The sequence below is a fragment of the Eriocheir sinensis genome, chromosome 38 (genome assembly GCF_024679095.1).
Source record: "Eriocheir sinensis breed Jianghai 21 chromosome 38, ASM2467909v1, whole genome shotgun sequence".
Lineage (NCBI taxonomy): Eukaryota > Metazoa > Arthropoda > Malacostraca > Decapoda > Varunidae > Eriocheir > Eriocheir sinensis.
In genome coordinates, this window is record NC_066546.1 from 12,423,682 (window position 1) to 12,447,138 (window position 23,457).

At 40.2% G+C, this 23,457-nt stretch overlaps 1 protein-coding gene and 1 long non-coding RNA gene across 2 annotated transcripts in view; one reads left to right on the forward strand and one right to left on the reverse strand.

Annotated features, from left to right (window-relative positions):
• Window positions 1-13,351, forward strand: part of LOC127008677 (uncharacterized) — a 51,226-nt gene extending 37,875 nt beyond the window's left edge. The window contains exons 4-6 of the mRNA XM_050880984.1: window positions 2,308-2,441; window positions 6,886-7,108; window positions 10,200-13,351. Coding sequence (XP_050736941.1) covers window positions 2,308-2,441; window positions 6,886-7,108; window positions 10,200-10,279 — 437 coding nt within the window. The 3' untranslated portion in view covers window positions 10,280-13,351. The remainder of the gene's footprint in view (window positions 1-2,307; window positions 2,442-6,885; window positions 7,109-10,199) is intronic.
• Window positions 1-23,457, reverse strand: part of LOC127008678 (uncharacterized) — a 200,516-nt gene that overhangs the window by 42,311 nt on the left and 134,748 nt on the right. The window lies entirely within an intron of this gene.

Below are 23,457 nucleotides of genomic sequence, written 5' to 3' on the forward strand. Positions count from 1 at the left end.
GTGGTGTGTGGTGGCGAGGGGGAAAAGTGGGATTAGAGGGGATGGGTGTGTTAAGGGAAGGGGTGGAGGGGGTGGTAAGGGGGGATGTTAGGGGAGGGGTGTGGTTGGGGTCAAGGGGTGTAGTGGTGTAGGGAGAGTGTGGGGGGGGGAAGTGGGGACGGGGAAAGTATGAGTGAGGGTAAGTGTGCATGTGTGTGTGTGTGTGTGTGTGTGTGTGTGTGTGTGTGTGTGAGATGAATGAGTAGGAAGTAATCAAAAACATGGCACGGGTTGGGGTATGAGGAACCATTAAGGGGGCCTACCTGTGAAAGAGAAATTACTGTCATTTTTGGGGGTAATAATAGTAATAATAATACCAATAATAATAATAATGAGCGAATATGTGTGGTTCGTTGCAGTCCATCTCTGGTTAAAGCAAAGAGAGTCTAGTGTTCCTGATCTTTCCATTATTTTCTCACGTGTTTATCCTTGCGTCAAACCTCACCTAAGTCCAGTACAACTAAACACTATACTCAAACATTTAAACTTAACAGAGAACTCAAATCTTTCCGCGACGATTTTAATCCTAAGCTTCAAACGCGGTCAAGAGCAACGGTAAAAAGTCTAAAAGGGAAAGTAAAAGAAAAACGTTGGACTTCCTACAAAACGTTGTCTGGTATGTCGATATTGTTTTCCCGGTACTTCTAAACGTTCAAATCCAACCGCGGGGGATTAGTTAGTAGAGCGAAATTAAAAAAATGTGTGTGTGTGTGTGTGTGTGTGTGTGTGTGTGTGTGTGTGTGTGTGTGTGTGTGTGTGTAAAAATAGCTGTCTGTCTCGAGGCTAAGTTGACACGACAAAGAATATATGAAAGTTTAAAAGGACGCATCGATTTTCATGAACATTAAACTCTATTCTTATATATTATGTTCTTACGTCATGGGACTCTTCTCTATCCTTTCCTTCTTTACTTCTATTTTCCTTATTACTCTTCTTTCTCTTATTTTTTCTTTCTCTTCAGTTCTCTTTTTTTTCCCGTTTCTGCTTTTCTTCTCTTCCGACCTTCCTCTTCTTTCTTAACCTTTTTCATCCTCATCCTTTTCCTTTTCTTTTTTCTCCCTTACCTTCATCTTCCCTATCTTCTTTTCTTCTCTTCCGGCTTTTCTCTTCTTTCCTTTAATTTTTTTCTCACCTATCCTTTTTTTCCTTTTCTTTTTTCTCCCTCACCTTCTCTCCTCTTTTCTCATCTTTTCTTCTGATGTCTTTCATTCTCGCTAATTCTCTTTGCCGTCTGTTCGTCACTTTGTCTGTCTAGTACGCCATTTTTCACGGCTAATACGAAGAGGATCCATGTGTTTTTAATAACTCGAAAATGCCTTAATTATTGAAACAGTATAAAAACTAGAATGGCCGGGAGCGAAGAGGAGTTAGCGAGTGGCACATTGAAAAAGAGACGCTCGGTTTTGCTAAGTTTAGAGATCGACTGTCAGTTTTTTTAATAGGTGAAAGAAGAGCTCCATAATTCTAGCTGATGAAAGAGGCAGACTGAACGGGGCTAGAATAACGATAGGGTGTAACATGTTGAGAATAGGAATAGGAAATAGAATAAGTTGAGAATAAGAATAGGAAATAGAATAGGAAGCAGCTCAAGGGCAACAAAAAGAAAGTATAGAAAAAAGTCTCGCTAATCGCTGCTCCCATAGAAGAGGAAAGTGAAGAGTGGCCAATGAGAGGTCAATTTCGGGTGTAGAGGGTGTTGAGGATTGGTTTCTTAACTTTCTTTAGTCTTATTTTTTGGGAGGTCTCTCGAGGTAGACAAATCCAAACATGTTGAAACAAAAAATAAAGCGATTCCTAAAATATAGAAAAGGGGTGAACATTTTATGGGTGAATTAAACGTGAGCGAATAACTGATTTTAAATACCATCTCCACCAAATAAAAGAAAAACAAGAACATTAACCTAACCTTTAAAAAAACAAAACAAAGCAAAAATAACTAGGAGTGGATTTAGGAGTGAATTAAACGTCAGCGAATAACTGATTTTAAATACCATCTCCACCAAATAAAACAAAACAAGAAAATTAACCTAACCTTTAAGAAACAAAAAACAAAAACAAAAAATGACTACGAGTGGATTAACGAAAGCGAGTAAGGAGTTCTAAATACCATCGCCACTACACAATGAGACAAGAAAATTAATCTGGCCTATAAAAGAAAGAAAAAAAAAATCACCGAATCTACGTGCAACAAACTGGAACTATTAAACATAACCTTTCCCTTACATGACCTCCTAACACCCCCCCCCTCCTCTCCCCCCTCCCCCCCAGAGCTGCCAGACGGGGCTCCCAAGGTGAAGGGGGGGCAAGACACGTACCGGACAGGTGAAGTGGTCAACCTCACCTGCGAAGCCCCGAAGTCTATCCCGGGGACCACTCTCACCTGGTACATTAATGATCAACAGGTGAGCTCTTCGTCTCTCTCTCTCTCTCTCTCTCTCTCTCTCTCTGCGTGTTTTCTCTCCTTTTTTTCATTTCTCTTTCTTTTTGATGTTTATAATTCATTGTTGCTCTTAGTTCTCTCTCTCTCTCTCTCTCTCTCTCTCTCTCTCTCTCTCTCTCTCTCTCTCTCTCTGTGTCGCTTTTTTTTATTTTTCCGTTTTCTTTTTCATTTTCTTTGTTGTTGGTTTTATTTGTTCTGCCATTCCTTCTTCCTTTTTTGTTGTTTCTTGTTTATTCTGTCTATTTATTCTATCTGCACACCTTTGTTACTTTACTGTTTCTTTCTCTCTCTTGCCGCCGTTACGCTCTACAATGCTGTCTTCTTCCTGCATTTTTTGTTTCTTCTTGTTTTTCTTCTCTTACGATTTTTTTATGCTCATATATTTTTTTTATTTCAATGAGTCTTCCTTTTAATCTAGTTTTCTTCCGCCAGGGTTTTCAATATTCTCGTATGTTATCTTATTTTACTTTCATAATATATTTCAATGCTATCAAAGTAGTTTTTTTAATGTATTATCATATATATATATTTTTTTAATTCCACATTATTTTTGGTTTATTTTCCAAGATGATTTCTATACCTGTCCTTAATTTATTTATTTTTCGTTACTAAGTGAGTTTCATATTTCTTTTTTATTTTCGTTGATAAATTTTCATCTTTTTCTTAATTTTCGCAGTTCATTTCTTTTGCTGATTTACATTTTTTCCCTTGAATATTTCCGTAGCTAGTTTAATTCCTTCATTAATCTATTCCTGTCGTTTCATTACATATTTTTCGTTAGCTATGTCATAAGTTCAAGTTCCTATATTTTTCCTGTAATAACAATTTTTTTTCTATTTCATCGTATTTCCATTTAGTCGCTTATTCCCATCCGATTTTTTATTTACAGGAAAGGAAGCAGCTCAAGGGCATAATAAAAGTGTAGAAAAAAAAGCCCGCTATACGCTGCTCCTAAAAAAAATAAAAGTAAAGAGTAGCCAAAAGAGAGATCAATTTCGGGTGGAGAGGTTCCTTAATACTGATTTGGTTTGACTCCCTATTTTCCTTCCGTTTCCCTGTGTCATCATGTTACTGATTACCTCCACAAATAACATAAATTTCCTTTTTTCCTGGCCTCTCACACTCCTGCCGAATATCTCCATCAACTGGATCACATATATTTTTTTCTTTCAGTCCCACCTTTCAATGACCTTTATCCGACATTTTTTTAATAACTACACGAACGGAAATGATAAATGTCAGCTTGATATTACCTTTCACTCTTCTCTACGAGCTGACACTTGTGAAATTAATTAACGGCAGTAGATATGATTTTTTTTTCTTCTCTTTCTATTTTTGACCTTCACAGCCTCGTCTCTCCTTTGACACACGCAACTTCCCCTGCATCTTCACGTGGCCTTCCTTTGCGACACTTTTAATGAATAACGCTGAACTTCCGCCCTTCCTCGAAACATGTGTATAACTTTTCCTCTTCTGCCTAACTGATGTGTGAAGACGTCGAGATCACCTTGTTATTTTGACGTTCTCTCCCTGTTTTCCTATTTTTTATATGCTATTTTTTCCCCTTACAAGCCTTTTCTTCTTCTTCTGCTTAAAGACGTCTAAATCACCTTGTTATTTTATGTTCAGCAGCTTCCTTTTACGTCAGTCAGTCAACACAACCTTCTCTCTCTCCCTGGTTTCCTATTTCTTATATGCTATTTCTTCCCTATACAAGCCTTTTCTTTTTCTTCTGCATAATAGATGTTTGAAGACGTCGAAATTAACTTGATTATCTTATGTTCAGCAGCTCCTTTAACATCAGTCATTCAACACATCTTTCTCTCTCTCTCGTTTTTTTCCCATCCCATTTCTTCCCTCTAATAGCCCTTTTTTTTCTGCTTAATTGGTATGTGCAGACCTCGATATCAACTTGTTTATTTCATGTTCCCCAGCTTCCTTTTACGTCAGTCAGTCTACACATCCTTCTCTCTCCCTCTCTCTCTTTCAGCCTCTTTCATCTCTCCATCATCTTCGTTCGACTTTTTTTTCTCTTATGCTGAATCGATGTGTGAAGATGCAAAAAATAAGCTTGTTTAATTTTTATCTATATGCAACTGTTTACTTTTCATTCAATCACTCCAATCATTCTTTTCTCTCTTCCTCTCTCTCTTCCGTCCTATCTTTTTCACCCTATTAGCTTAACTTTTTCTCTTCGGCTTAAGTTTTTTTTTTTACAACAAAGGAGACAGCTCAAGGGCACAAAAAAGGAAACAATAATAAAAAAAGCCCGCTACTCGCTGCTCCTAAAAAGAATCCAAGGAGGTGGCCGAAAGAGGGGTCAATTTTGGGAGAAGAGTGTCCTGATACCCTCCTCTTGAAGTGATGTGAGGATCCAAAAATTCAACTTGTTTATCTAGTTTGAACAGATTCCTTTTCAGTCAGTCAGTCCTTCCATCCTTCTCTCCTTTCTTCTCTCTTTTTCCGTCCTATTTCCTCATTCTATTCTTATTTTCTCCCCTCCCTTCCAACGCTTACCAGCTTCCATATCACTCAGTCAGACCGAACATACTTTTCCTTTCATCCCTCCTCCCATCTTTCCTCCCTATTTTTCCCCGCACCCCTCCTTCCCTTTTTCTCCATCTCCTTCCTCCCTTTATCCCTATTCTCTCCCTTTTTCCTTCCTCCCTTCCCTCCCTCCCTTCCTCCCTCTGGCAAATATTTGACGAACATTTATAAACAAACACGTTCGCAAACGAGCATTTTATGGCAAAAACCGAATTTATTATGAGAGAGAGAGAGAGAGTAGAGCGAGAGAGCATTTTACTTGACGTCATTTGAGCGAATTTGCACTTGTCACTTTTGTTAATGTAAAAACGGAACAGTTTCGTATTAATTTTGCTTATTTATTTTCCTCCTCCTCCTCCTCCTCCTCCTCCTCCTCCTCCTCATCGTCATCATCATCGTTCCACTCCCTCGTCTTCCGCCATTACCTGATTCTACTTTCCTCCCTTCATTTGTTTGTCTCCTTGCTTCCTCTCCTCTCTGTCTCGCCTAACTCGACACGTTTTTCCTCTCATCCATCTCTTCCTCCTTTATCACGGCTGTTTTTCGCCTAATCCTTCGTTCCCCGCTTCGCTATTCCTTCCTCCTCCTCCTCCTCTTATAGTCTTCCTCTCCTCTTCTCTCCTCCTCCTCCTCTTCCTCTTTCTCCTCACTCCCGGTTTCATTTTCTATATTTATACGTCATTTTTATCATGGTTCCTCTCTCTCCCTCCCTCCCGCCCGCCCTCTCTCTCCTTCCTCCTCTTTAGATTTTTCATTCTTTTCCTTCCCCTTTTCCTTATTTTGCTTTCATCTCATTTTTATTTCCCCGTTTTTCATATCACGATTTTTATCTCTACACTCTTCCTCCTTTTTTCCTCCTCCTCCTCCCTTTTCCCTTCTTCTTTTTTCCTCCTACTTCTATTTTCTTCCTCCTTCCTTTCTTCCTCGTGCTACACTTCTTGCATTTCTCCCTCCACTAAACGTAAACATCCTCCTCCTCCTCCTCCTTCTCCTCCATCTGTTTTTTTCCTCCTCCTCTCCTCTCCACCTCTTTTCCTCCCTCACATCCTCTGGTACTGACTTTCCTTCTTCTTTTTCTCCATTTCTTCCTCCCCTTCCTCATCAATTCTCTCCGTCTCGTCCTCCTCCTCTTTCTATCCTCGTTTTCCTTCTCATCTACGCCATCTTGCACCATCTTTCCCTCTTCCTCTCCTTCAATTTCTCCTCCACACACCAACACCTTCATCCGCTATCATCATCTCTTCCACCTCCTTGTCCTTCCACACCTCTCCCTCGCTCCCTCTCCACATCTCACACAAACACTCACCCACTCACACGCGTATCTCCTCCATCCTTTTGTTTTGCTTGTCCTTCCAACTGATCCTTTCTCTCTTCCACTGCCTCCTTCACCTTTGTCGTTTTTTTTCTCTATGTGATCTTCTACGAAATCTTGTGAAATTATCTTCTGCAAAACGCTCACAAACCAAATCACTTCATCACTGCGCATCTCCGTTATTCTTTTGTTTTGCTTGTCCTTCTAAGTGATCCGTTCTCTCTTCCATTACCTTCTCCATCATTCACTATTGTTTTCTTTCCTCTCTTCTACAAATGCCTACAAAATAATCTTCTACAAATGTCCGACAAACCAAGTTACTTCATCCCTGCGTGTCTCAACAAGGAACGTTTTCAAATTATATCCATTTCTGAAAAAAAAAAAAAAACTCCTACCCCAGCCCCACAAACTAATCTATAACCATCTCATTCTCTCCTCCCGCAATACTTTAGCCTCTTACAATCACCTTTTCTTTCCTCTCCCGCCATACCCCAATCACTCATAACCTAACACCCACCACCACCTTCTCTTTCTTCTCTTCCCGTAGGCGCCGCAGGACTACCTCGTGGAGTACCGTTCCACGCCCGATGAGGAGGGCCGCGTGGCTTCCCGTCTGGGCCTCCGCTTCAACGCCCAAGAGTGGCACTTCCCCGACGGCCGCCTCGCCCTGCGCTGCTCCGCCTCCCTCAAGCCCGTGTACAGCGAGGAGGCGAAGCACGAGGGAGTGGTGGCCCCCCGCAGCCCCCTCAGCCTGGGCCATGATGCTAGTGGTGAGTGTTAGGAGGTGTGAGAGTGAGTGTGCGGGTGCGTAAGAACGTGAGGAGGTGTGAGTATAAGTGTTTTTGAGTGCGTTAGACATTTACGAGGATAAGCTTATAAGGGGATATGAGGCTAGTGTGAAGTATGAGGTTATTAAGTGCGTGCTGTCTCAAGTTGGGTCATGAAGTTGTTAGTCAAGTATGAGGTTGTGAGGTGGTTCTATGGTTTTCTTTATGGAGGCATTTAGCTAGGCCACTTTCCTGGAAGCTTGTATGAGGGTAAGGGGATGAGATGTGCGCGTGTGTGTGTGGGGGGGGGGGGGGAGGAGTGTATGCGTATAGGTCAGTGAAGGTTTCTGGGAGGAACAACTTAAATGGACAGTGATGCAAGTGTGTGTGTGTGTGTGTGTGTGTGTTGGTCCTCCTCCCCATCCTCTTTGTCTGCGTCCTCGTCTTCCTCTCACTCTTCCTCCTCCTCCTCCTCCTTACTAACAAATCAAACCCAATTAAACCCAGAGTCATCACTGATCCATCCTCTCGAAATGAACGCGCGACTCCGAAACGAATCTAAAACAAAAACGACCATTAAACCTTCAACACGTGACGGCGAAGATCCATTTGTAAGCCCGACTCTATCCGCTAATTAACGCGGCGCCAATAACCGTTCACTAGCCAAATTACCTGCCGCGCCGATGCATTAACGCCTTTATCTGCTAGTTCATTACCTGTACAGCGACGAAAAATAGTACCTTCATCGTGGCTAATTAATGTACACCTGGTCTTGTCGATAATTACCCACCTGTATTCATGTGTTAATTTCACCTGTTTTTTCATAAATAAACCCCTTCGCTAGTTCATTACCTGTACAGCAACGAAAAAAAGTACCTTCATCGTGGCTAATTAATGTACACCTGGTCTTGTCGATAATTACCCACCTGTATTCATGTGTTAATTTAGTAGTTTAAAAAAAAAATGTACACCTGCCTTTGCCGATAAATTAACACCTGTATCCGCTAGTTCATTACCTGTACAGCAACGAAAAAAAGTATCTTCACCTTGGCTAATTAATGTACACCTGGTCTTCCGATTAATTAACACCCGTATCCACTAATTTATTTACCTGTACAGCAAAGAAAAAAGTACCTTCATCTTGGCTAATTACCCCACACCTGTCTTGCCGATAATTAACCACCTGCATTCATTTCTTAACTAATAAAAGACAAACGCTAGTCTACTACACACCTACCTATAAAATTAACCCGTATTCACTAGTTCATTACTTGTACATCAACGAAAAAAAGTACCTTCACCTTTGGTAATTAATGTACACCTGTCTTTCCCATAATTGACCACCAGTATCCATGAGTTAATTTAGTCGTGTTTCAGGTAAAAAATAAAAGTGTACACCTGCCTTGCCGATAAATTAACACCTGAATCCACTAGTTCATTACCTGTACATCAACGAAAAAAAGTATCTTCATCTTGGGTAATTTGTGTATCTGTCTTGTCGATAATTAACTACCTGTGCTCATATGCTAATTTTGCCGTGAATGAACAAAGAAAAGCACTAATTAAGATATAACTAATATAACTAATAACTGACATCCACTAGTTTGTTTGTTTGTTTGTTTTTTGCTGTATGTCGACAAAAAAAAAAAAACTTTGTCTTTACTAATTTCTGTACACCTGTCTTCCCTGATAGTTTAACCACCTGTATCCGCTATGTCCATTTAGCTAAACATCAACAACAACAAAAAAAAAACACCTCCATCTTCACTAATTAATCTACACCTGCCTTTCCCATAATTAACACACCTGTATTCACTAGTTCATGGGCTGTGCATTCACGAACAAACGCAACTTTATCCTCCTTAATTAATCCACCCTTGCCCAATAAATAAGGATCGGCCATAGCCAGCACTTAATTCACAGGTATGCTCTGTAATTACTCCAACCGTATCACTTGGTAACTCTCCTCCTATGTATGCTTGTTAATCAACCTAGAATAATGTATCGTCCTCTGTATCCGCTAACAACAATACCTGGATTTCCATTTAGTGTACCACCTGTATCCACTCGAGACCAAATCATCTACATCTCCCGATAAAGCAAATTACAAAGCAAGTCTACGGATGGTATGAAACGGTATGAAACTTCAGGGAAAACGGACGGTGTCATATTACATCCATTCTAGAAATCAAATTCATCTTCGAAAGGTTTCAAAATAATATTCAACAACAGTCCGCAAAATTATCTCCAACAAATGCCTTTTAAAAATCCTCTACGAATGGACACAAACTAAATTCATTCTTCGTCTCCCCCTCAAAAAACAAAACAAAAAATAAATAAGTAAATAGTAAAAAATAGATAAGTAAGAAAGGACGGACGGTATCGAGAGGGATCAAACTCCGAAAATAAAAAACGGGCAGCATCACATCGCACTCCTGCATCTCCCTCTAAAAGAAAAACGGAGGGTATCAATCGAGATCATACTCCACAGAAAACGGGCGGCGGCAGACCTCCATGTATACGTACACTTCCAGCGGAGCAATTCACAGCAAATAAGAGACCATAAAACTCACGCTCCCGGCAAAGAAGAATCGATCGGCGTTTCTCTTCCAGCCGCCGCCTGTCACCCACACCGGCGCGCTCAGATCGTGGTGTAGAATTTTCAAGTGAGTTTTAATGGCGGGCGGGCTGCATTTCTTTTTAATTCGCCGCCTTTTGCAACGCTCCTCCTCTTCTTCTTCTCCCTTGTTTTTGTTTTGACCTGGATCAGAAGTTTGTTTTTTTCGCGTCCTGGTAGATAGGAGGTTGTGGAGGAGGAGGAGGAGGAGGAGGAGGAGGAGGACAATGTTAATGATGATACTCACGAAAAGAAAAAAAAGTAAAGACTGTAAAAGGAATAAGAAGGAGAAGGATGATGATGATGATGATGACTAGGAGGAGGAAGAGGAGGAGGAGGACGAGGAGGAGGAGGACGAGGAGGAGGAGGAGGAGGAAGACTACAACGACAGCGACTAATACAAAACATTTCAAGAAGTTATGAAGAAAAAAAAAATCCTTCATTCTCTACATTTCCTTTCCTTTTCTCATTTTTTAGGTTCTTCTCCGGGAGTGGTGAGTGTGGTGATGGTGATGATGGTGCTGAGTCTGGTGCTGGCCTTCACCACTCTCCACTAACACCTCGGCGATGCTGTTCACCACGACGCGCTCTTGTGGTGATGAAGGTGGTCACTGTATGATGCCACGCCCAACCCTCCCTCACCACTAACTGTCATCACCACCATCACCACCACCACCATCATACCGCTCTTCATTGTACTGGTGGTGGTTGTCACTATACCTCTGCATCACCATAACACCTCAGGCTCATGGTGGTGATGGCTGGCGTAACATCACCTATCACCACCGCTTTCTCAGTAATGGTGATGGTGGTGGTGATGGTGATGGTGGTGATGAAGCCTCCTTCGCCACTAGTATCACCACCAGTATGAGTAATGGTAACATGGTGTTGAAGCCTCCTAGTAACACCATACCGCTAATCACCATCACCACCACCACCACCATCGCCTTAGTAAGTGGGTGATGACAGTGACGGTGGTGATGGTGGTGGTGATGACAACAGCCCCACCACAACTTCCAAACACCACACATCACCACACAAGTATTCCTCAAGCATGGCCGTGATGGTGATGATGATGGTGATGATGGTGATGACTACTACGTATGGTGCACGCCCATTCGCTTATGACTCTATGGTGACTGATGCTGCTTAAGTGTGATATGGTGACCCTCTCCTCCTTGCTGTTCTATGGTGACCTCGCTGCCAGAACGTAAAAATAGTGACTGGTGAACGAAAGCTTAAGAAAAAAAAACATGCTATTAATAGAACGCTACACAACGCTGGACAGTTTTCTCTCTTTTTTTTTATTTAACCTGTTTACACTTTCATTTTCATCAGCAAATCGCAATATAGATAAAGTGATTTCACACACACACACACACCCACACACACACATCAACGACACTAATGCGAAAAATTGTAACTAAAACACTACTCGCTTGCACACGAAAGGTTGAAAAAAAGAGAATATATATACCTTTAAAGCAGTGATGGACTATTGAACGAGTGGGCGAGAGTGAGGGATTACGTTGTAGCCGTGCTCAGAACGAAATATATGAGGCACTGAGAATGAAAAGCAACGTAAAATGAGAGAAACGTGACAAATTTCGTTCCCCAAGTTTTCTGTCCGAGGTGACGCCGCCAACTTTTCAGGAACTATGAGAAGGTTAATGTGAAGGCGAAATATCAGGCGCCAAAAAAATCATAGGCGAGAAGATAAAAAGAGAGAAAAAGAAGAGAGAGAAAGAAGTCGAGTGTGATCCTTCGTCAGAATTCTGCGACTCATTTTATTACGAAGCTTCGGATAAAATGCTGAACCCGAAACAGCGGAACAAATTAAAAAAAGTGAACGGATGAAGTTGAAACAAGCTTGATGGTTTCGACTGAAGCTTTTGAAACGAGTGAAACAACTACAACTACCAATACTACTACTGCTACTACTATTACTATTGCTACGACTATTACTGCCGCTACCGATACTACTACTACTAATACTGCTACTGCTTCTACTACTATTACTTCTACTTTAACAAAAACACCATGAACAAAAAAAAAAAAAGATAAAAATGGCCTCAAGAACTGTACCGCCGAACGACTCCAAACAAAAAGGTATTAGAACAAAACTAAGTGAACGTACGAAAGAATATGAGACGCGAACGAAACGGGAGGTGAACGTAGTTGTGTGGACGAGGCGAGGCGTCCTGAATGGATAACAATACTCGGAGTTTTCTAAAGGATGAAGAATTAGCATATTAGTTACAAAGGGAAAAAAAATAACGTATACATATATATAAATAAGTTTAGCTGACTACTTAGTGATAATCCATAAGCTTTCACGATATTGGAGTCCGCTGCTGCTATGATAATGATGATGACGATGATGATGATGGTGGTGAAAATGGTGACTGAAAAATGCCGTTGTTGCGATGATAGTTATGCTAATGATGAGAATAATGACGGTGATTATATTGATGACGATGGTGAGGATGATGAAAGTAGTGAATAGTGATGATAATGAAAATAGTGAAAATGATGACTGGGAAATGCTAGTTGTGATGATAATGATGATGATGATGAAAATGATGACTGAGAACTAAAAAAAGATTGTGATGATGAAAATAATAATATTGATGGTGATGAAAATAGTGATGCCCGTGACGGTGAACTGTTGATGGTGATGATGATGATGATGATGGTGAAGATGGTGAAGTAATATAAAGATCATACTATATACATCTATGTATACAAAACCCATAAGTTACTATGTACATATGCACTTGTACTGTATATTCGTGTGTGTGTGTGTGTGTGTGTGTGTGTGTGTGAATATGTAGATGAGAGAGAGAGAGAGAGAGAGAGAGAGAGAGAGAGAGAGAGAGAGAGAGAGAGAGAGAGTAATCAGGTATAGCCGGCAGGTAATCAGCTTCTGCCAAAATACGTGATGAAATTCTAATTAACTTTCAAAATCTCTTTCTTTCTCTCACTTTCCGCGAAAAGTGCAGAAAATCATTTAATATCGCCATTGTCAGAAATATTACCATTATTATTATTATCATTATTATTATTATTATTATTATTATTATTATTATTATTATTATTATTATTATTATTATTATATCATTATTAGCAGTAACAGTAGTAGGCCTATTATAATTATTTTAACAGCATTATAATTCCGATTTTTTTTAATGTAATACTTAAAATTATTATCGCTGCTGCTGTTGCAAGTAAAATCTTTGTTACTCTAAGTTAGAAATGTATAGAAATGTGTGTTTTGTATATTCTGATAGAGAGAATATTAGAGTGAAAGTAAAAGTGTGTGTGTGTGTGTGTGTGTGTGTGTGTGTGTGTGTGTGTGTGTGTGTGTGTGTGTGTGTGTGTGTGTGTGTGTACGCCTATCTATCCCTCCTCAAAGTACCCAAACAGCAGCTCATCCAGACGGCAAACAAGATCGATCAAACAAATAAACAAACGAACGAACAAAATCTGAATAAGGAAAACCAAGAACACAAACCAGGAATAAACAAAAATTAGGAAAAAAAATGGTAAAATTATTCCTAAAACCCCGACGGGAAAAAAGACTTGTTTTCGTGGATCAGCTGTGAACATGTTAATAAAAATGAATGATACTCCTCGATTTTTCCTGCCATCCTTCCTTCCTTCAGTTGATACAGCGATACATTATTCACTCATTCACGTTGATACATTATTCACTTTCTCGTTGATACATTATTCACTTATTCACGTTGGTATATTATTCACATTTATATACATAGCTACATTAACGTAATTTAAGTGGATACATTATTTACAGACTCGATACAATGATACAAGATTTTATTGATATATTACTCACTTCTGGATACATATATACACTAACACGTGATTTTATTAAGATACATTATTTACTGATTTTATACAATGATACATGATTTTAGGGACACATTGGTACATGATTCACTTACTGACACAAAGATACATTCACACGTGGTTATATTGGAAACGATGATACATGATTTGATTTGATGCACTTGCTCGGACACACGTATTTTTTTTTCATTGTTTCGGTACGTATATAAAAAGGCGGAATATTTATAGACTAATCTGACACGGGTGAACAGTTTCATTATCTATTTTTTTTTTACCGGCATCCATATTTTTCGTGGCTAACTTTCTTTTACATCCATCTTCCATTCTTTCTTTTTTTCTTTTTTTCTCTTTTCACTTTTTTCTTTATTTTCTTTTACTAAATTTTCACCTTTCATATCTCAAAAGCGACGCACTTGTACATATCTTTTTCTGTTACTTCGATACGTATGCAAGAACGCAATGCTTTTAATTACTCTAATCGAAGCGAAGAATTTTATATCAACTTACAAACGTTGATATTTTTGCAAACCTTCCGTCTTTGTCTTGTTCACTTAAATCAGTGCTTCTTAACCCGGGGGCGCGCCCTGGGGAGTCGTCAGTAATTCCCTTGGGGTGTGCAAGCCCTGGGGGAAGGGTTGGAATTTCTCTTAACTATATTTGTAATTATCTTGACAAGAGCGTGGGGTAATATTGATAAGTTTACGAAAATACGCTACAACATCGGCGTTATTAAATTCATTACTCTATAGTTTACTTAAGTTTACTATTGCTTATTAAATTTGGAACTTTATTTTATCTAACCCGGTAGCAGCGACGAGACAATTTTGTGGCTTTACCGTGTAGCAGCGACGGGACAAATTTGTACCATGATATAAACCCCCCAAAATAGATGATATATAATCTGATCACAAATGCTTTGATATATATTTCGAAATGGTTTGTATGAGGGGTGATTTTTTCTCATTTTTCTCGCTTGGAGGGACCATAAAGAAACATGATCCCCGCTGCTTAAGTACGTATGCAGGGGAGGCGTGGAGTGAAGGGCGCGTTCTTGGAAAGGGCGTGGTGGTTAAAATGTTAAAAACTCGGCTTTGTGAGAAACGATGATGAAATTTAACCTTCACGCCGTGGACATTAGGAGTTACCTGCGGCCGCTTATGACGAGCGCGAAACAGGATAAACACTCACGACACATCAACCTTGCCAGCATCAATATCCTTCGTACCTTTTTTTTATTTAATGGAAATCTGCGATAAAATTTAGCCTTTACGCCTTGGCCATTAGGTATTTTAAAGGCGCTCGCCGCTTATGGCCACAAAATAAGCCAAATAATTTAATAACATCAAACTTACCAGCATGCATATCATTCATACTTAATGCTATTATTTCAACTTAATGAGAATCAGTGATGAAATTTAACCCTTGCGCATTAGACATTAGGGATTTTAAAGGGGCCACGTCGCTATGACCACAAAACAGAGAATGAGTAATTTCATGGCGTATCAAACTTAGCATTCACGTCTTTTGTACCTTTTTTCTAACTTAATGAGACTCGGTGATGACATGTAATCTTTGCGCATCAGACATTTGGGATTTTAAATGGGCCGCGTCGCTATGACCACAAAACAAAGAATGAGTAATTTCATGACACATCAAACTTAGCATCATGTCTTTCGTACCTTTTTTCTAACTTAATGAGACTCGGTGATGACATGTAACCTTTGCGCATGAGACATTAGGGTTGGTATTTTTAGACGATTTCGCTTCTCACATCAGCTATTTCTAAAGGTCAAAAATGGGATCAGTCGGGTTCGTATGAGTATTTCTTTAGATTCACAGTACAGAAGCAAGGTTAAACTGCCACCAGAGATGTTAAACTACCCCTGGAAATGCCCAAAACTCATAGGAAAGTCTTGTCAAATGTGTGAACTTGAGCGACGAAATGTTTTAAAATACGACCCTAGGTATTCTAAAGTTACTCGCCGCTGATAACCAAAAAATAAAAGGATATATTTATTTACTTAACAGCATCCATGTCTTTCATACTTATCTTTTTTTTTATTTAATAAGAATCGATAACAAAATTTAACCTTTGCGCCTTAGTCATTAGGTATTTTAAAGAAGGTCGCCGCTTATAACTACAAAATAATTCAGTGACATCCAGCTCACCATATCTCCTTGCTTATTAAATCGTCTTACTCTAGGTTAGGCGTTCTGTATCGTCTCCACCTTTTTTACCCCTCTCCCAGATGCTGTCCATATAAAAAGGCCTTGTCCGCCCTCGTATGGAGTAGGCATCTCATGTGTGTGTGGGTGGGTGGGTGTGGGGGGGCTCCACACACACACACAGCCCTCCTGGACAGAGTGAAGTCTAAGGCTCTTCGTCTCATCAGCTCCCCTCCTCTTACTGACAGTCTGGTATCTCTTAAATTCCGCCGCAGTACTGCATCTCTTTTCTATCTTCAATCGATATTTTCATGCTGACTTCTCTTCTGAACTTGCTAACTTCATGCCTCCCTTCCTCCCGCGGCCCGTTGCACACGACTTTTTTTTTTTTTTACAAAGGAGACAGCACAAGGGTAGAAAAAAGGAAACAATAATAAAAAAAGCCCGCTACTTGCTGCTCCCGTAAAGAATCCGAAGAGGTGGCCGAAAGAGTGGTCAATTACACTAGCTCATCCCTATACTGTTTAAATCCCTTATGCAAGAGTTAACCAGCATCTTCATTCTTCATCCCTTTGACTGGTAAACTCAGGAACAACCCTCAGTGAATAGCGGGCTTTTTTTTTTTTTTTTTTTTTTTTTGCCCTTGAGCTCCTTTCCTTACTGTAAAAAAAAATCATCATTCATATCTTTTATATCTTTTCTTTTTTTTCGTGAGAATCAGTAATGAAATATAACCTTTGCGCATTGGCCATTATATATCTTAGAGGTGTTACGCTTGCTTATGACCCCAAAATAGGATACACAATTTCACGAGATACTTACTTCATAATTATCTTTCGTGAGTAGCGGGCTCTTGTTTTTCATTAATGTTTCCTTTTTTTTGCCCATGAACTGTTTCCTGTACTGTAAAAAAAATACATATCTTTTTTATTTAATGAGATGAAATGGTACAATTTAACCTTTGCGCATTGAACATTAAGTAGGCATTTTAAAGACCTACTCCACTTATGACCACTAAAAAAAAAAGGATTACCAACTTCATGCCATATCAAACTTCCCAGCATTCATGTCTTTCGTACCTGATTCTATTGATGAGAGTAAGCGATGAAACTAAGCCAGGCGATGCTACTCCACTTATGACCACAAAAAAAATGATTACCAACTTCATGCCATATCAAACTTCCCAGCATTCATGTCTTTCGTACCTGATTCTACTGATGAGAGTAAGTGATCAAACTAAACCCTGCCATGCTAATCCACTTATGACCAGAAAATAGTACAGACAATTTCCTGCTTTAATTACCTACCATCATTCATATACCTGTTTTTTTTTAATTCAACCTTTGCGCGCGGGACATTAGGCATTTTAAAGGTGCTCGTCGCTCGTGGCCGGCAAAGAGTAACCATGGCATGAAATATTTAGCGATGTTCGATGCTTTAATGGACAACAAGAGCCTTAGACAAAACAGCGCGGCAAAAATAATGTTGAAACGACCACAACCTCACATTCTCCTTTCCCTTCTCTCTTTCTCTCACTCTCCCTGTTGCTATTTCCTATTCCTCTCTTTTCTTATATTTTCATGCCTCGATATTTCCTATTTTCCTTCTCTTCCTGTTTCTACCTCCATCTCTTTTCTCATATTTACCTGATATTCCCTGTTTTCCTTCTCTCTTTTCCACCTTCTATTTCCTATTCCTCTCTTTTCTTATATTTCTTCTCTCACTTCCTTTCTTTCTTTCGTCCTCTCTCTCTCTCTCTCTCTCTCTCTCTCACGGCTTTCCTCCCTTCTTTGCCTCTCCTTTCTTTCTTTCCTCCTCGCTTCCTCCCTCCATCCCTCCCTGTCTCGTGGAATCTCGTGAAATCTCGCAAGGTCTCACTCACTCGGTTCAACATGACGATTCAATCCTGATAGTGCCATGAGTGAGAGAGAGAGAGAGAGAGAGAGAGAGAGAGAGAGAGAGAGAGAGAGAGAGAGAGAGAGAGAGAGAGAGAGAAACACAGCGGATGAAGAATAAAAGAAAAAAAAAGAAGAAAAAAAAACAAGATTACAGAGAGGAGAAACAAAATAACTAGAAACAAATAAAAAAAACAAGAAAAAGGAAAACATGGTATAAAAGGAGACAAGAAGGAGAAGGAGAAAGAATGAATGACAGGCAGAAAGAAGATGAAAAAAAGGGAATAAGAGGGAGATAATATATTAACAGACCTCAATGAAACAAAACAAAAAAAAAGACTAAAACAAGCAAAAAAAAACACCATAAATAAAAAGAAAGAAAGAAGGAAAGAAAGAAAAATAATAGTAATAACAAAGCGAAGGAAAAGAAAAAAGAACACCATAGACGAAAGAAAGAAAAAATGACAAAGAAAGAAAAAAATCAACAATAAGACAGCGGAGGAGAAGAAAAAAAGAAAAAAAAGAACAGCAAGCGCTCCCTAAACAATCAAACTTTCCTCACATTCTCGCTGCGTCTCCTCACCTCAAGTAGAGAGACGGAGGAGAGATTCCCTCCGTCTCTCCACCCAGAAGGAGGCCATTCGCTAAGGTTTTGAGATTTGATGGAAATTATATGGGCAGTTGAAGGAGGGGGGGGGTAGAGGGTCGGGGAGGGGTAACCAGGCGGACTCCCCCACATTCTTAGGGAAATGGACTCGCCCGCCTCACTCTTGAAGCCGCTTAGGAGCAAGGATTCCGTCCCTACACTGAAGCCCCGGATCCTTTTCTCTTTTTTTTCCTTTCTTTATCTTTTGTTTTGTTGAGGGAGACAGAGGGAAGGATTTAGCCTGCCTGGTGTGTGTGTGTGTGTGTGTGTGTGTGTGTGTGTGTGTGTGTGTGTGTGAACGGGAAAAAATGGAGTGAAATAAAACACACACACACACACACACACACACACACACACACACACACACACACACACACAAAGAAACACAAAAACACACAAACCACAAAAAAAGGAAACACAAATACCAAAAACACAAAAAAAACACTCAGAAAACCAAACAAAAAACAAAAATAGCTACATAGCAACAAAAAAGCAAAACTAACAAGAGAGACAAACAGAGAAAGAGACAGAGACCGACAATGAGAGAGAGAGACCGAGAGAGACCAACCGACCGACCGAGACCCAGAGAGAGAGAGAGAGAGAGAGAGAGAGAGAGAGAGAGAGAGAGAGAGAGAGAGAGAGAGAGAAGAGCCACTAAGCTGAGAGGGGGCGAGGCGTCACCCTCAGGACTCGGGCCAAGATATCGGCAGCCCCACAGCCTCAGGCGCTCTCAATATGTCGCCTTCTCACGATTCTATTACCCGGGACTCAAGGTCATTTGTAACCCCTGAACCCCCAGCTTCTGTCAGTCAGGGGGGGCGGGGGGGGAGGCTGGAAAGAGAGATGGAGAAGAGGGGAGGAGGAGGAGGAGGAGGACTAGGAGAAGGGATGGAGGCTAGGGTGGAGAGGCCTATCAGAAGGGGAGGAGGGGAGGCCGCAGATAGGGTGGAGAGAGGTGGAGAAGAAAGGAGGAGATGGAGGGTGGAGAGAGACGGAGAAAGGAGGTGGAGGAGGCCTAGGAGAGGAGAAGAAGGGTAGGGAGTGGGAAGTAGGGAAGCGATGGAGAAGAGGGATGGAGAGGCCTGACAGAAGGAATGGAGGAGAGGTTAGGGAGAGGGAGGGAAGGATAGAGTGGAGAGATGAGGGCCTACGAGATGGGTGGAGAATAAAGTGCATGGATGGGAAACGAGGTGAAGGAGGCGTAGGATATGGAATGGTGGATAAGAGTGGAAGGGGAGCGGGGTGGAGCAGGGATGTAAAATAAGAAATAAACGATGGAGTGGAAAAAGAGTTGGAGGAATATGACATTGAATAGGGAACATGGATTGAAAAGGGAAGAGGGATTGAGGATTAGAACGGGGAATGGAAGACAGAGAGATATGAAACGGGAATAGAAGGGAATAGAAGATTGGGGATAAGGATTGGAAGGGAAGCAGGGTTTAGGAGGATAGGGATATGGAATGAAGGATGAGTAGATGATAGGGAGAAGAGAGAGATGAAGTAGAACGCGAGTCAGTTGGATGAGGCCACGAAAAGATAAAAAGGTGGAAATGAAGTTGAGGAAAAGTTGCGGAAAGAGATAAAAGGGGTTGAATAGAGTTGAGGAGAAGGGAAAAAAAGACTGTATAGAGAAACGGAGTATTGGAACATAGTGAAGAAATGGCGGAGTAGGATGAGAAAGGTATAGAAGAGGAGAGATTGAGGAGTTAATAGTTAAGGGGAGTTTACTGGAAGGGGAGATATAGCGGTATGGAGGTTAGGTGGAACAAATGGAGGAGAAGGAAATAGACATGAGGAAACAGATGAAAGGAGGAGGAGGAGGAAGAAAGGAAGAACTGGCAGGGGAGAAAGGGATAAAGAGCAGAGGAGAAAGGGTTCATGGAGAAACTGATGAAGTGGAATAAGAGAGAGAGAGAGAGAAAGGAGTGGATAACGAAGGCTGCAAGTGGAAGAGTGACCGATGTAAGGAGGAGAAGAGTAAGAGGAAAGGGGCGAAGGATACAGAAGTGGAGATGGATGAAGGTGGAGTAGAGGTGGAGAATGAGATGGATAACAAGGGAATAGGAGGAAGAGGAGTGGATGAAAAGGTAAGAAAGGAAGAAAAGAGGGAAAGAAAAGAATGATAAAGGAGATTAGACACGATAATAAACGCAAGAGGAGAAAAAAAAAAGAGTAAAAAATGCTGACGAAAACAAAAGAATAAACAAAGGAGAGAACAATAAAAGGAGAATAAAGAGAGGAAGAGAGAGAACAGACAGAGGAGAGGATTAGTGTATTCAGGAAGTGGAGGAAAGGGAGAAGAGGTGGAGATATGGAGGGAGACTGGAGGGTGGAGGAGGAGGAGGAGGGAGAGATAGAGAGAGAGGGAGAAGGCGAGAGAGAAGGGGAGAGATAGAGAGAGGGAGAGGGCGAGAGAGAAGGGGAGATAAAGGAGAGAAGGAAGGGGATTTAGGAGAGACGAAGTGGCGGGTCTTTCTCGTCAGTATGTAAATATATGCATCCTTTTCTTCATCTCCGGCTATTCATTTCTTTCTTTATCAATCTATGTGTGTGTGTGTGTGCGTGTGTGTGTGTGTATGTGCATTAAGCTGTCTGTCTGTCTGTCTGTCTGTCTCTTTCTCTCTGTCTCTGTCTCTCTATTTTCCTCTCATCTCTTCTCTTCAATTCACTTCTCTTTTCTGTCCTGTTATGTCCTCTCCTCTCCTCTCCCTCTCCCTCTCTCTCTCTCGGTGGCGTGGGACAAACAAGTCATCAGCTAAATATTTGTCGATGTAAATATTGTCGGTAAACTTTAATTTGCGATCAAAAGCGGCATGAAAGAGTCGACTCGCGGCCACCAATTATGCCGTCACTCGGAGGGGAAAAAAATATATTATCATTACTTAGACGGATGGAGTGATGGGGAAACTCTGGTGCTTGGTAATATAATAAAAAAATACGTACTCTTGGTCAATGAAGCAAAAAAAATGTATATCACCATTACTTTGAGAAGGATGGACGGTTTGACGGATTCTGGCGCACAGTAAAATATGTAATAAAGGAAAGTTAAATACAGTAAAGTGAAGTAAAGTATAGTAGTAATATAATAAAGGAATATTACGATGGAAAAAAATATATATCCATTACTTGGACGGATGGACGGATGGGGGAACTTTGGTGCTCGGTAATATAATGAAAAAAAATACATGCTTTAGGTCACTGAAGAACAAAATATATATGATCATTACTAGGACGCAGAGATGGATGGAAGGATTCTGCTCAAAGGTAAAAAACAAAAAAACATGAGAAAAAATGCCTGCTGCGCGCTGCTCCTAAAAATATATATCATCATTACTAGGACGCAGAGACGGAAGGAAGGATTCTGCTCAGAGGTAAAAAACAAAAAAACATGAGAAAAAATGCCTGCTGCGCGCTGCTCCTAAAAATATATATCATCATTACTAGGACGCAGAGACGGAAGGAAGGATTCTGCTCAGAGGTAAAAAACAAAACACGAAAAAAATGCCTGCTGCGCGCTGCTCCTAAAAATATATATTAGCATTACTTGGACGCAGAGACGGAAGGAAGGATTCTGCTCAAAGGTAAAAAACAAAAAACATGAAAAAAAATGCCTGCTGCGCGCTGCTCCTAAAAATATATATTAGCATTACTTGGACGCAGAGACGGATGAAAGGATTCTGCTCAGAGGTAAAAAACAAAACACGAAAAAAATCCCTGCTACGCGCTGCTCCTACGAAATAAAGAAGATGACTCAATTCCGGGTGGAGAGATGAGATACTCTGCTCTTGAAAGTTCAGTAATAAATAAAATAAAAAAACGACAAAAATAATACTCTTGTTCGCTTAGAATAGAGTTTTGTTCTGTGTCTGTTAATGAATTTACCTGTGCCTGTTTCTGGTAGCATTTTCTCCTTCTAAGTAACTTTTTCTACAGCGAAGGAATTTTTTATATGTATAGTTTTCTAAGTAAGAATTTTTCTACAGCGAAGCAATTTTTTTTTATGTATAGTTTTCTAAGTAACTTTTTCTACAGCGAAGCAATTTTTTATATGTATAGTTATCTAAGTAAGAATTTTTCTACAGCGAAGCAATTTTTTATATGTATAGTTTTCTAAGTAAGAATTTTTCTACAGCGAAGCAATTTTTTATATGTATAGTTTTCTAAGTAACGATTTTTCTACAGCGAAGCAATTTTTTATATGTATAGTTTTCTAAGTAACGATTTTTCTACAGCGAAGCAATTTTTTATATGTATAGTTTTTTCTTCCGTCTGTTAATTCTTCATCTATTTTTACATGTAGGTAACGCGTTTATGTTTATGACCTTTTTTTGTTCTATAGATGCGTAGTGTGATGTTTGTTTTTCTTTTCCTTTAGCGGTTTATCTTTCCTTTCGGTGCTGAGTTTAGGAATATAGGATCGTGTTATTTAGTTTCCTTTTCCGTCCGTTAATCCTTCATCTATTTCTACATGTAGGTAACGCGTCTATGTTTATGACCTTTTTTATTCTATAGGTGAGTAGCATGAATGTGTGATGTTTGTTTCTCTTGTCCTTTAGCGGTTTATCTCTCCTTTCGGTGCTGAGTTTAGGAATATACGACCCTGTTATTTAGATTTGGTGTAGGAGTATGTTTTTATTTTATTTGTTTATGATGAATTAAAATAACGTATTCTTTTTTTTTTTTACAGAAGAGGGAACAGTTCAAAGCCCCCCAAAAAAGGGAAGCAAGAATGAAAAAAAAAGCCCGCTACTCACTGCTCCTACAAAGAGTCAAAAGGAGTGGCCGAAAGATAGGTCAATTTCGGGAGGAGAGGTGTCCTGATACCCTCCTCTTTTTTCTTGCTTGTATCTAGAGAGGTTACCCACTTACTAAAATTGTTCTGATACTACAACTACTACTACTACTACTACTACTACTACTACTACTACTTCTGACATATTATTACTACTTGCTACTATACCGTGACCACCAATACAGCTACTTCTGCATTCATAACTCCACCCAATGAACACCACACGCCACTGATCACACACACACACACACACACACACACACACACACACACACACACACACACACACATGCACGTAAATATTTGTGCTATGTTGGCAACCCGGACCACCACGAATATTAATTTTAGTAGTAGATGGAGGAGGAG